The sequence below is a fragment of the Anolis carolinensis genome, chromosome 5, assembly GCF_035594765.1.
Source record: "Anolis carolinensis isolate JA03-04 chromosome 5, rAnoCar3.1.pri, whole genome shotgun sequence".
NCBI lineage: Eukaryota > Metazoa > Chordata > Lepidosauria > Squamata > Dactyloidae > Anolis > Anolis carolinensis.
The window spans coordinates 175,064,587-175,078,088 of NC_085845.1; the positions used below are offsets into that span (position 1 = coordinate 175,064,587).

Here is a 13,502-nt window from a genome sequence, read left to right on the forward strand (position 1 = left end):
ACGTTGCCTTCCCCCTGCCTCCTAGGAAGAGAGAAACGCCTGCTTGAAGTTTTGTGCTGTTCTAATTGTGATCCGAGGATTGTGGTTGGAGCTCTGGGCACGTATAGCTGGGATGGAGCGGGGAGGAGGAGGAGAGGAGGAGGGGAAAGGGAGGAGGGGCCCAGCGACGTCTTTCTCTGAGCTTCTGAAGCCTATGGGAGTCATCCTTTCGGGATCGGGAAGAAGAGGGGCACGAACGGAAAAGGACGAGCAGGAAGGCTCCTCGCTGCGCCCCCGCCCTCGCTGCTTCGGAGAGAGCCGAGGAGGCTTACTTACTATCGCTTGCAGGCACTGAGGAAGGGGAGGAGGACCGCGGAAGTGGGAGAAAACCCCCTTCGTTCCACCCCACCCCCAAGACCCGGTCCTGCCAATTTTTCCCAGCAGCCAAGAGGTAACGGAGCTGTTCTTCAGCACCGCGATGCGGGGGAGCTGTCCATTTCAGCACCACCCGGCCCCAATGCAGTAGCTCCCGAGACGAGATCTGGAGCGCCAGGCGCCGGCAGCCTCTCCTGCAGCAAGCCCGCCTGCCTGCTTCCTGCTTTCCCTCCTCTCCCGAAGATCTCCCAGGGAAGGGGGAGGAAATCCGTCTTCCTTCTCCCCCCCTCCTCTGCCTAACCTAGAGAAATATCTTTCTCTGTTTCACCACCCAACCTTGGCGCCTCCAATAACAACTGCTGCTCTGCCGCTCTGCCTCTCTGCCTTGAGGAGGGGGGAGAAAGACCGGAGCCCACGAGAAGAAGAGCCATGGAAGGCAAAACCTCCGCACCTGTTCAGCTGAAATCAAGGGCTTACAATATACTGGCCAAGCTGGTTCGGTGGTAGGAAGAAGGCGAAGAGATAAAGCCAGGAGAGACAGAAGAAAAGAAGGAAGGGGGGAAAGGGATCGGAAGGGAAGCGAGCCGACAAAACAAACCCCCCTTCCAAAAACAAAACAAAAATACGAATAAGAATCCGAAGAAGATAACTGGGAAGGAAAGGATTTTTTCATGGCGCAGGCTGCAGAGCTAAGCAAGAAGGCTGAAGGTGGCATCTCTGCTCTTACGGTCTCTAACTGTCTAGGTCCAGAGAATGAGCGAGTGTGTTGAGGATGCTGCTTCTATTGCCGCTGCTGCTGCTGCTGCTGTTCCCCTCTTCACTGTGGAAGCCATCTCCAAATTAGCCATTACATATGGAAACTGGAGACCAGAATTTTAGGAAAAGGGATTAAGGCATCTCATTTTGGGAGGGGGGTGTTCTCTATTTTTTCCCTTTGTTTTATTTTTTAAGAATAATATATATATAAGATATATATACATACATATATATATACAAATATATATATATTTATCTTATCTTCTAAGATAACCGCCAGAACGTTTCTCTTTTCAAAGGCCAGCCTCTTTCTTTCCCCGTGTGATTTTTCCCCCTCCCATTTACACTGATTCCGTGGGCTTTCTTACCTCCTTTTTTATATATATACATATATATATATATACATACAGATATATCTATATCTATAGATATAGATATAGAGATCTAGATTTCTCTCGAATAGATACCATTATTTATTTATTTATTTATTACTACTCTTATTAATATTATTAGAGGAAAATATTATTATTAATAATATTATTATTTTATTTTATTATTATTCTTATTCTTAACCTACACACCACACACACGGCCCAAGAATCAGAAGGCGGTGGGGGTCTTTGTAGAATGAAGAATTATGGGGCTGTTTGACCGAGGTGTTCAGATGCTTTTAACCACCGTTGGTGCTTTCGCTGCCTTCAGCCTCATGACCATAGCTGTGGGGACCGATTACTGGCTTTACTCCAGAGGGGTTTGCAAGATGAAAGGGACCGGAGAGAACGAGACCAGCAAAAAGAACGAAGAAGTCATGACCCATTCTGGATTATGGAGAACCTGCTGCCTGGAAGGTATTGCATTCTGGATCTTCCTCGTTTCCCCTCCCTCCTCCTTCTGCCCTCCCCTCTCCACATCCACTCCCATCTGCACCCTCTCCCCCAAAATTATCCTTCTTACTGGGTTGCTGTGAGTTTTCCGGGCCCTATGGCCATGTTCAAGAAGCATTCTCTCCTGACGTTTCGCCCACATCTATAGCAGGCATCCTCTGAGTTTGTGAGGTCTGTTGGAAACTAGGCAAATTGGGGTTTAGTTTATATATCTGTGGAAGGTCCAGGGTGGGAGAAAGAACTCTAGTCTGTTGGATGTTGCAATTAATCACATTCATTCGCATTGAAAAGCCTTGCAGCTTCAAGCCCTGGCTGATTCCTCCCTGGCGGAATCCTTTGTTGGGAGGTGTTAGCTGGCCCTGATTGTTTCATGTCTGGAATTCCCCTGTTTCGAAATAATCAGGGCCAATTAACATCTCCCAAAAAAAGGATTCCCCCAGGTAGGAATCAGCCAAGCTTTGAAGCTGAAAGACTTTTCGATTCTAATCAAGGTGATTAATTGCAACATCCAACAGACAAGAGTTCTTTCTCGCACCCTGGACCTTCCATAGATATATAAACCTCGCTTGTTTAGTTTTCAACAGACCTCACAACCTCAGAGGATGCCTGCTATCGATATGGGCGAAACGTCAGGAGAGAATGCTTCTGGAACATGGCCATATATCCCGGGAAAAACACAGCAACCCAGTGATTCCGGCTCTGAAAGCGTTCCACAACACATCCTTCTCAAGCCGGAAAGCTTGGCTTAGTTTCTGGGGGCGCGCAGGAAACTTCCTCCTCTTCTCCAGGCCTCCTCTTTCTCCAGTCTACTCCCCCTCCCCGAAAACCTCGCTAACCCGACTCATCTCCGTGGGGCCGCAACGCCCAAAAGTAGCGCCTTCGATCCGCCTCTTTCCGGCTTTACTCCCACCCACCCTACCTCCCCTTTTCTCTTTGGAACGCGCGCGAAATGTAATGTTCTTGGCCTGCGCCGTGTTGGCTTCTCCTGCCTGGGGTGCGCCTGTCGTGGGCAGAGGGGGGAGGTCGTGGCTCTCCTCGGCTTGGTGGCGGCGGGACTGGGAGGGGGAGGCGGGAAGAGGAACTTCTTCCCTTGTGCTTGGTTTCCCTCATCACTGCCACTTGTGTGTTTCACTCGGGAGGCTGCCTGAATGTGTCAACTCTCTCTTGCCCCACAAAAAAAAAACATATATTACAGTTTGGTCAGGGTCTCCCCCAACAGTTCGAACGTGGGACGAGCTGTGGTCTTGTTGATGGTTGGCTTCAAAGTGGAATCGGAGGGGAGGTGGTAAATGTATGTATTTGCTGAGAGTTTTCCGGCCTATATGGCCAGGTTCCAGAAGCATTGTCTCCTGACGTTTTGCCCACTTCTATGGCAGGGATTCTCAGAGGTTGTGAGATATATTAGAAACTAGGTGAGGTAGGTTGATCTATCTGTGAAAGGTCCAGGGCGGGAGAAAGAACTCTTGTCTGGTGGAGGCAAGTGGCGGGAATCAGCCAGGCCTGAAAGTTGCAAGGCTTTTCAGTGCTAATCAAGGTGATTAATTGCAGCTGATTCCCGCCTAGGGGAATGTTAGAATGTTGGAAGGTGTTAGCTGGCCCTGATTGTTTCATGCCTGGAATGCCCCTGTTTTCAGATTACTGTTTTTTTATTTACTGTCCTGATTTTTTTTTAATACTGGTAGCCATATTTTGTTCAATATTTTTTTAAAACTCCAAAATCAGGACAGTAAATAAAGAACACTACTCTGAAAACAGGCAAATTCGGGGCATGAAACAATCAGGGCCAGCTAACACCTGCCAACAGAGGATTCCTCGAGGCATCAGCCAGGCCTTGAAGCTGATAACCAAGGAGATTAATTACAACATTTACACTTGCCTCCAACAAACAAGAGTTCTTTCTCCCACTCTGAACCTTCCACAGTTATATAAACCACCCTTCCTTAATTTCCACAATATCTCACAACCTCTGAGGATGCCTGCCATAGATGTGGGCAAAATGTCAGGAGAGAATGCTTCTGGAACATGGCCTTATAGCATGGAAAACTCACAGCAACCCAGTGATTCTGGCCATGAAAGCCTGTAAATATTTACTTTATTTATACACCTCTTTTCTCACCCCTGGGGGGAATCAAAGTAGTTTACAAGACAGTAATGGCAAAATTCAATGCTTAACATACATATAAAACCAAATCATACATGAAAAACAGTAAACATATAACTATGGATTCAAATCAATAAGACCATTAAACATGGCATATAAACAACATTGAGACATTAAGACAAGATGAAAACACCTAAACTAAACATTAAAATCACATGATCCAAATCCTAGACCAGGGCCAGGCTGTTCCAATTGTCAATTACACATACCTGTATTCCCTGTTTATTTTATTACACTGCATTAGTTTATTAGCCAAAAGCTTGGTCCCACAGCCATGTCTTGGACTTCTTTCTGAAGGCCAAGAGGGAGGGCACTGTTCTAATCTCACTCGGGAGGAAGTTCCAGAGCCAAGGAGCCACCACTGATAAGGCCCTGTCTCTTCTCAACACCAACCGCATTAGCGAGATAGGTGGGCCTGAGAGCAGGGCCTCCCCAAAAGATCTTAACATCTGAGATGGTTAACAGGGGGAGATGCATTCAGACAGGTAAGCTGGGCCAGAACTCTTTAGGGATTTATATGCTACAGCCAGCACTTTAAATTGTGATCAGTAGCAGACTAGCAGCCAGTGGAGCTGACGTAAGAGTGAGGTTGTGTGCTCCCTGTACGCCTCTTCGGTGAGAAATCTGGCTGCTGCCCCTTGGACCACTTGAAGCTTCCAAACAGTCTTCATAGGCAACCCAAGGTAGAGCGCGTTGCAGTAGTCTATTCAAGATGTAACAAGAGTGTGGACAACCGTGGCCAAGTAAAAAGAGTAATGTGTTGTTGAAGGCTTTCACGGTTGGAATCACTGGGTTGCTGTGAGTTTTCCAGGCTGTATGGCCATATTCCAGAAGCATTCTCTCCTGATGTTTCACCCACATCTATGGCAGGCATCACCTGAGGTTGTGAGGTGTGTTGGAAACTAAGCAAGTGAGGTTTATATATCTGTGAAAGGTCCAGGGTGGGAAAAATAACTCTTATCAGTTGGAAGTGTGAATGTTGCAATTAATCACCATGATTAGCATTGAAAAGCCTTGCAGCTTCAAGCCCTGGCTGATTCCTGCTTGGCGGAATTATTTGTTGGGAGGTGTTAGCTGGCGCAAGTTGCAAGTGATGGGCAAGGGAGGGGGAAGGGGAAGGAAGGAAGGAAGAAATGAGGGAGGGAGGAAGAGAGGGAGGAGCCTCCTCTTCTTCTCCTCCCTCATCTTGGATGGGAAAGTGGACTAGAAAGAGACCCAAAAGATGGCTGAGGATTCCTGGTGCAGCCCACTTTTGGGGCAGAGACAAGGCTGTAGCTCTCCTCCCTCCAAAACACCTCCCCTCCCCGTTTTTGAGATGGCTGGGGGGAGGGAGGTGTAGAGAAGAGAGGGACTCTTCCGACCGTGGAAAGGAAGGCAGGAGGAAGAAGAGGCCGACAAGGCGGATGCTCCACCGCGGAGCGCCTGTTCCCAAGCTCAGAAGCTGGAAGTTGGGCGCACGGCACGGGGAGGGAGAACAAGGAAATGGCCGTGGGATGATGGGTGATCCTCCGTCACGCATGTCCCACGCTTGGCTTGTCGGGTCCCCGCCTCAAAAGGCGATGGCTGGGAGACGGGCGAGGAGGAGCGGAACCTGCAAAAGGGGATCCGGGGAGGAGGGAGGGGAGACTAATAAGCTCCCCCTTTGCCTCAATGGGCTCCTTCCCCGAGAATGAGAGGGGAGGAAGAGAGGTCCAAGTGCGCCTCTGTGGCGGGGAAGCAGAGCGGCGTTGCTCTCCTCCTCCCTCCCTCCCTCCTTCCTTCCTTCCCTCCTTCCCTCTCTCCTCCCCCCGCACCCGTGCCTCTTCTTGGTGCAAGCGGCTGAGTGATGGCTGAACATGTTTGGAATCGCTAAGTGACTTCATTGAGCGATGGTCTCTTTTGACGCATACTGCATCTGGTGCCCTTTCGAGCTCCAAGCCGCTGCCTTTCGGATTCTGCAGAGCAGCTCCAGGATGGGGAGGCACTAGGCCAGCAAGAGGATTGGGGAGCGAGAGAGGGAGAGAGAAGAAGGGGAGGGGGTGGGAGAGAGAGGGAAGCATCTCTTTCCCAACCCGAGGGGAAGAGAGAAGCCCCGAGCCCGCCCAAGAGCCCCGTCTCTCCCCCGAGCTGTTCATTCACACGGGACGCACTCAACGAATGCAGTTGGGCACCACTTTCAACTGCCATGGCTCAGCGCTAGGGAATCCTGGGTGTTGTAGTTTTGACAAGCCTTCCTTTGCCCAAGAGTGCTGCTAACTACAAACGCCTATTAAAGAGGCTTGGCCCCTTTTAAACCTCCAAAGCCGTTTCCCAAATGAGGTTCAGAGGCAAGTGAGGAGATGAAAGATACAACAGACTTTTTTGGCAAAATAGAGACCTACGGGCAGCATGAAAAGGAAGTGCCACCAGGAGATGCAGCTCAGTTGGGGCTTTATAGGATCTCCAAGGACATTTCACACCTTCCAAAATCCTTTTTCCCAAGCTCTTTTTCCTTTCCATTCCCCTATAATCCTCCCATGGTACCTTTGATTAGATGCTTATCAAAACAGTTCAGGAAAGCACAATTTCCCCATTACAGTCATTCAATATATCAATATACCACCTGGGCCTTTCCCCTCCCTTTTGAGGCATCAGTTTTGGTCCAGTCCATCAAACACTATTTTGTTTGAACTGCCTACATCTAAGACTTGCTTTTTTGGGTTTATTGCCTTGTCCACTGTCTTGGCTTGACATTCCAAACATTCAATTGATTCCCTTTGGCATATCTAAGGACGTGATGGGCTGTTTATTGCCTGCTTCTCTCCTTTCAACTGCCAATTGTTGCATGTTTTCTTTGTTTTGTGTGTTCTTCTCATGGCTAAATTCTTCTAACGCTAAGACTAAGGCAGATTCTTCAATTGATTTCTTCTAATACAAAAGACTAAGGCTATTTATTTGATCAAACTCACCCTCCACACTATTGCTGTTTATTAATCAAACTAAATCAGGCCCTCGTTCCTTGTCCCCTTCACTATGATTCCATAGCACTGAAGCAAGGCGGTTCAAGTGGAGTCCAGCTGCATTCATTCTACAATATAAATGCACCCCCACCCCCAGTGGATTGGGGGAGGCTTCCAAAAAGCAAACAGAGAAGGAGGCTTGTGTGTGAGAGGCTGGAGGAGAGAAAGAAGGAGAAACTACAGCCCCCATCTACACTGACCATTTAATGTAGTTTCAAACCGGTGTTGAAAAAAGTGGTTGATTACATAGGAAATCCTGAAACCAGGTTGGCGCCTGGGTGGTGATGACACAAACCTCCCAGCACTTATGAAGGGCTTTCTTTCCTGCCCTTTTGTGGCAGTTTGCTGTCTGGACTCTAGCTTTGAACTGCATTCAATGACCAGCCTGGATGGGCCTACATTTACTTCCTTGGGGGCCCTTCCACACAGCCCTATGTCCCAGAATATCAAGGCAGAAAATTCCACAATACCTGCTTTGAACTGGGTTATCTGAGTCCACACTCCGATAATGTGGGATTTTCTGCCTTGATATTCTGGAATATAGGACTGTGCGGAAGAGCCCTGGGTTGCTGTGAGTTTTCTGGGCTGTATGGCCATGTTCCATAAGCATTCTCTCCGGACATTTCGCCCATATCTACGGCAGGCATCCTCTGAGGTTGGGAGGTATATTGGAAACTAAGCAATTTATATATCTGTGGAAGGTCCAGAGTGGGAGATAGAACTCTTGTCTGTTGGAGGCAAGTATGAATAATGCAATTTATCACCTTCATTAGATTTTAATGGCCTTGCAGCTTCCTGCCTGGGGGGATCCTTTGTTGGGAGGTGTTAGCTGGCCCTGATTGTTTCATGTCTGGAATCCCCTGTTTTCAGAGTGATGTTTATTTATTTACTGTCCTGATTTAAGAGGTTTTTTTAAAATACTGGTATCCAGATTTTGTTCATTTTCATATTTTTCTCGTGCTTGTGGATTTGAATGGCTTCTCTGTGTAGCCTGACATGGTGGTTGTTAGAGTGGTCCAGCATTTCTGTGTTCTCAAATAATATGCTGTGTCCATATGGGTCCATCAAGTGCTCTGCTATGGGCGACTTCTCTGGTTGTGTTAGTCTGCAGTGCCTTTCCTGTTCCTTGACTCAGAGTTTGAAAACACAGCCTAAAAACTATCAACAGACCCATTAAGAAAACCCGACAAATGCTACGTTCAGCAAAGGACATGAGGAATCCTCTCTCCTCTGCAGGAGTCTACCCTATACCATGCAACTGTGGACAAGGCTACATAGGGACCCCCAAACGCAGCATTGCCCAGACACGAATCAAGGGACATGAAAGGCAGTGCAAGCCAGCTTCGAACTGCGTTCTATGGCCAGCCTGGATGGGCCTATATTTCCTTCCTTGCTGGGGGTGGGGTGCTTGGGAGCTGCTAGGCAGATGGGGGAGCTGCTGGCGGAGGGAGAGAAGCAGGGAGGCAGTCTGAGGCCGGCTGTGCTCCGGTGGATCCGTACAGACACGTCTCTCTGGCGGCTGCGAGGCATTTGGCGCGGAAAGGCGAGAGGGGAGGAGAAGCTGGCCTCTTCGCTCCCCTTTTGCACGAGTCTCTCTCGCCCTCCCTTTCTCCCTCCCAGGGAAGCTCTTGCCCACTAAAAGGGCCAGGCCTCAGTAATTAAAAACGCCCAGTAGCCCCCCTCCTTAGGCCTGCAAACCAGACGAATGCGCATCCACACTGTAGAATTAATGTGGTTTGATACCTAGTGAACTTCCAAAGTTCCAGGCTAAGGAATCATGGGAGTTGCAGTTTAGTGAGTCACCGGCACTATTTCAGGAAGAACACCAAAGGCCTTCTAAAGCTATAATCTACCCTGTTTCCCCAAAAATAAGACATCCCCAGAAAATAAGACCTAGTAGAGATTTTGCTGAATTGCTAAATATAAGGCCTCCCCCAAAAGTAAGACCTAGCACAGTTCCGCCAAACAGAACACCAGAACATGCAGGATTGGTAAATGTACGTACCATAAATTGCTGTACATGAAAATAATGGTAGTAACAAGAAATTCTTGATAGGATTTACAGTTTGTCTGGTTATGCTGGTTTGTGATGATATCTACTGTACAGTATATAATAAATTTCCAATTTTTTTTGTTCAACAATAAAAGTGAATTCTTCTTCATGGAAAAATAAGACATCCCCTGAAAATAAGACCTAGCACATCTTTCGGAGCAAAAATTAATATAAAACACTGTCTTATTTTTGGGGAAACACGGTATCTATGGCAGTCCATGTGGCATCAAGCTGCATTCATCCCTCAGTGTGTGGACCTAAGGAAAGGGGGCAACCACAGAGGGGCAAAATGAGAGAGTTGCCCCCTCTCCATAAAACTTCTGCCCTTCTAAAATGCTCTTTTAAACCCCTCTTTCAGTCAGTTACTAGCCTTGCAGTAATTTAAAAAGCTCCACTTGAGTGGGTTGCTATGAGTTTTCTGGGTTATATGGCCATGTTCCAGAAGCATTCTCTCCTGACGTTTCGCCCACATCTATGGCAGACATACTCGGAGGTAGTGGGGTCTGTTGGAAACTAAGCAAGTGAGGTTTATATATCTGTGGAAGGTCCAGGGTGGGACAAAGAATTTTTGTCTGTTGGAGGCAAGTGTGAATGTTACAAGTAATCACTTTGATTGCCATTGAAAAGCCTTGTGGCTTGAAAGCCTGGCTGATTCTGTGCAATCTGACATGGTGGTTTTTCGAGTGGTCCAGCATTTTTGTGTTCTCAAATAATATGTTATTTCTAGGTTGGTTCAGTGAAGCCATTGAAATCCACAAGCATGTGGACAATTTCAACAGAAAGGAGGAAACCATGACAATGAACAAAATCACTTGCCCCAGTCCTAAGCACACTGTCCCCACAAAATCTGGCTCTGATAGCCCTTTAATTCCCAGAGGAAAAGGGAGAGAAGCCTTCTTTTTCCTTCACCCCCACCCAGTCGCTAGAAGAATAAAACCTCACATCACAGGTTTCAGAGAAATCAGGTCGAACTGCTATTAATGGCTCCAAATGAAAAAAAGTCGTAGTAGCGTTTTTGATCTACTCATTTCCCTCCCCTCTCTCTCCTCTCTCTTTTTAAGGGAAAGTTGACCTCTTGAGATGTTTTGTTTTGGATTTCCAGAGTTTGGAAAAGTTCCTTTTTGGAGATTGTATATCCCAAAATCCTCCTCAGCTGGGATGGCTGGTTGGCTAGATTCTGAGAGTTGTGGTCTTTTAAAAAGGAAATGTTCTGGGCTGTAGTCTCCCATGTTCCATTTGGTGGTTCTAAGTGAGTTCTAGTAAACTACAGAAATAAAACTTGCTACAGTGAAGTGGGTTAGGGTGCCTGGGCAAGATATTTTTGATTTGTTTTAAAGAGCAGCTTTCCTCACTTCTAAAACTATTTCCCTTCTAAAGAGAAAAGGCAGTCTTGAAAAGGTCATCTGGCTCAACCTGAAAGCCCACAAAGGCAGTAAAGACTGGTGTTCTCCCACTTCAACTCTTTCCAGACATAACCTTAAAAGTTGGGAATTTTAAAAAAACATAACAGGCTTTGCTTTTGGAAATATTTTCGATGGGTTATTTCTTTCTAAATAAAGTCTCTTCTTCTACTGGTGCTCATCCTCATGGGGAAGATGGTATTCAGTTAGAATCAAGGGTAGATAGGTCATTCTGGATCTCATTCACACCATACAAATATAACACTTTGGTACTGCTTCTACTGACTATGGAATCAGGATTGTTATTCATATGTTCTCTATCACAAACGAGTCCTCTAATTCCATAGCCATTCCATAGTACCAAACTGTCATATAAGTTAATAGTGTGGATACCATATAGGTGGATTTCTGAGTTATTTGCTGTCAATTGGCAAAATTTCTAAGGGCCCTTTCACCTCACACTTAGAGCACAATTATTTATCTTTAACTGCCATGGCTGCATCCTATGGAATTCTGGGGTTTGTGGTCTGTTGTTGGTGGTGCCTTCAAGTCATTTGTGATTTATCACAGGGCTTTCTGGGGCTGAGTGTGTGTTATTTACCTGGTCACTCAGTGGGTCTCCATAGCTGAGTGGGGGATTGAACCTTGGTCTCAGGAATCATAGTTTAACACTCAAACTAATACTCTACACACACGGTCTCATTTGTAGGATGCAGCGAGGACAGATAAAATAGAATCATACAACTATAAACTGCAGTGTGAAAGGGTCTCCATCCCAACTGCTGAACAAGAACAGCAATGCAACTTCCTACCACACATTGGGGGGAAACTGTTCAAAGAAAGCTTGACAGAACCAGAAAGAAATGTATATGTGAAGGAACTATGAGCCCAAATCCATCCTGTTACCGCAAACAAACAAATACAGCAGCTCAGAAACACCACATTCTTCCATTTGAAGTGCATTAGTATATCATTAATAGAGCAAAAAATTTTTATTCTTTTCTGAACCACAACTCTCAGACTTCCCTTCCTACCAGCATAGCTGTGGTCCAAAAACAGTAACTCTTCTGAGCCCTTGACTCCATGGTGCTTAATGGATCTAAAGGTTCTTGGAAAACACAAAGTAATTCATGCAAGATTGAAATTTGCCACCCCCTGGATTAAATTCCCACTTCATCCCCTTTTAAAATGTGGGGGTTTAGGGCTCATGTGCCAAAATGTTGCCAGGAATAGGTTTGTTCCTATATCACACCTTTCTTAATGGTGGGAAGAGGGTATCCTCCTGCCTTTTATGCTGGTCCCCTTAGCTAATATTTTTTAAAATGCTGTGAGCATCATGATTTGACTGAGTTGTAGATGAATAGAGTCAGCAGAGCATATGGATTTCATACAGAAGTCTCTCTATCCTAAACCTCCCTCCCTCCTCTAAATCTGACCTTGCTCCTTGAATTGTGTGATGAAACAGGATATATTTTGTAGTTGTATAGAAAGTTCCACCTGTGTATGGAAAACATCTAGTCTTTCTTTATTATTTTCACAAGAATGCAATCCACTAAAAATTGTATTTGCGTCGCTCATTTGTTAAGTATAATAACTCATGTCCTGCCTTATGTTTGTGTTTTGGGAATGACATCTCTCCTTAGCATGTAATAGGAGCAGATTACTCTCAGGAAAATGTGATTAAATTCCACTCACCTATTATTATTATTATTATTATTATTATTATTATTATTATTATTATTATTACCCTGCTTTATTTCCCCCAAAGGGGACCCATACCTTGAAAGCATGGTCTTTATAGCTAGAGACACTAAGAGCACTATGCAAAACACACATGTTCTTATTGTATCCCTGTGGAGCTGATGCCCGTGGGAAGGGTCTTTAGCCTGGTCCAAGTAAAGAGTGTTTGGTGTTTGGATGTCAAAGGGTAGCCAGTTACATAAGTTCCAGGAAACATGCTCTATAGGCCAAGGTGACCTCCAGCCCATCAGTTGTTTTTTCTAGAAGGAATGAAAAAGAGGATAGACTGATAAGGGGGTAATACAATTCCATACCTGCTGTCCCAGCATTTTTGTGACCTTTTACAACTGCTGCCCTGTGGAATTAAACCCTACTTAACACAAGGATTCAAGAAAACCTGGGTGAGATGGTGGGCTAAATCCAATTGTCAGTTCTCCAACTAAAGTCAACATATTGAGTCAGTGGGACTTACATAAGTGGTGATTTACCAAGTTTCTATTGATTCTGTGGGTGTACTTCAGTTAAGTGTAACAATTGAATGTAGGCTTCTCGGCGTGTATTTTTTAGAGGCTGAAAAATCTCTGTTATACCTCTACAATTTGGGATCAGTTAGCACAGTTTTAGTTTTTACATAGCAGTAAATATGTGTCATCAGCCTCCCTCTGTTCATTTTTAAAAAATGTCCTGCTCACTTGCATTGTTTCTGGAAAGGTTATACATGTTTCCTCCACAGCATTATACTAATTTGCATCTTCCCTTGTAAAGATTTTTTTTTAGTTGGGCAGGAATAGGGAGCCGCATTTGTGTGTTGCAGCAAAACAACCAAGAATCTTGTGATGTCATCAAAGCTAAAACATTTCATTGGGCATAAGGTGGTGTGGATGGTAGTCCTCATTATACCGTAGGTGCACCTGTTGAAGTAAGCTACACTCCACAAAACGTTGTGTCAAATAAAAGGTCTTGAAGGTGCCACAAGATTCTTCAATGTGTTCACAACTTCCCTATTTCCTGTGTTTTTCTAATCTTTAAAAAGTGAGCAGCAGGATGTCTGTCCCTACCCACATTATGTGTCACCTTATGTGACACTCACACTGCAGTTTCCTTGAAACTGGGACTGTTGGGGGCAGTTGAGCAGAAGCTAAGTGTTAGTTCAAGATTTGATTCATCTTCCAAATC

General features: G+C 45.7%; 1 protein-coding gene across 2 annotated transcripts in view; it reads left to right on the top strand.

The window, feature by feature from the left end:
• The first annotated feature begins 232 nt into the window (after positions 1-232).
• cacng2 (calcium voltage-gated channel auxiliary subunit gamma 2) overlaps positions 233-13,502 on the top strand; it is a 177,615-nt gene continuing 164,345 nt past the window's right edge. For both annotated transcript variants that reach the window (XM_003220936.3, XM_008110653.2), the window contains exon 1: positions 233-1,958. In XM_003220936.3, coding sequence (XP_003220984.1) covers positions 1,748-1,958 — 211 coding nt within the window. In that variant the 5' untranslated portion in view covers positions 233-1,747. The remainder of the gene's footprint in view (positions 1,959-13,502) is intronic.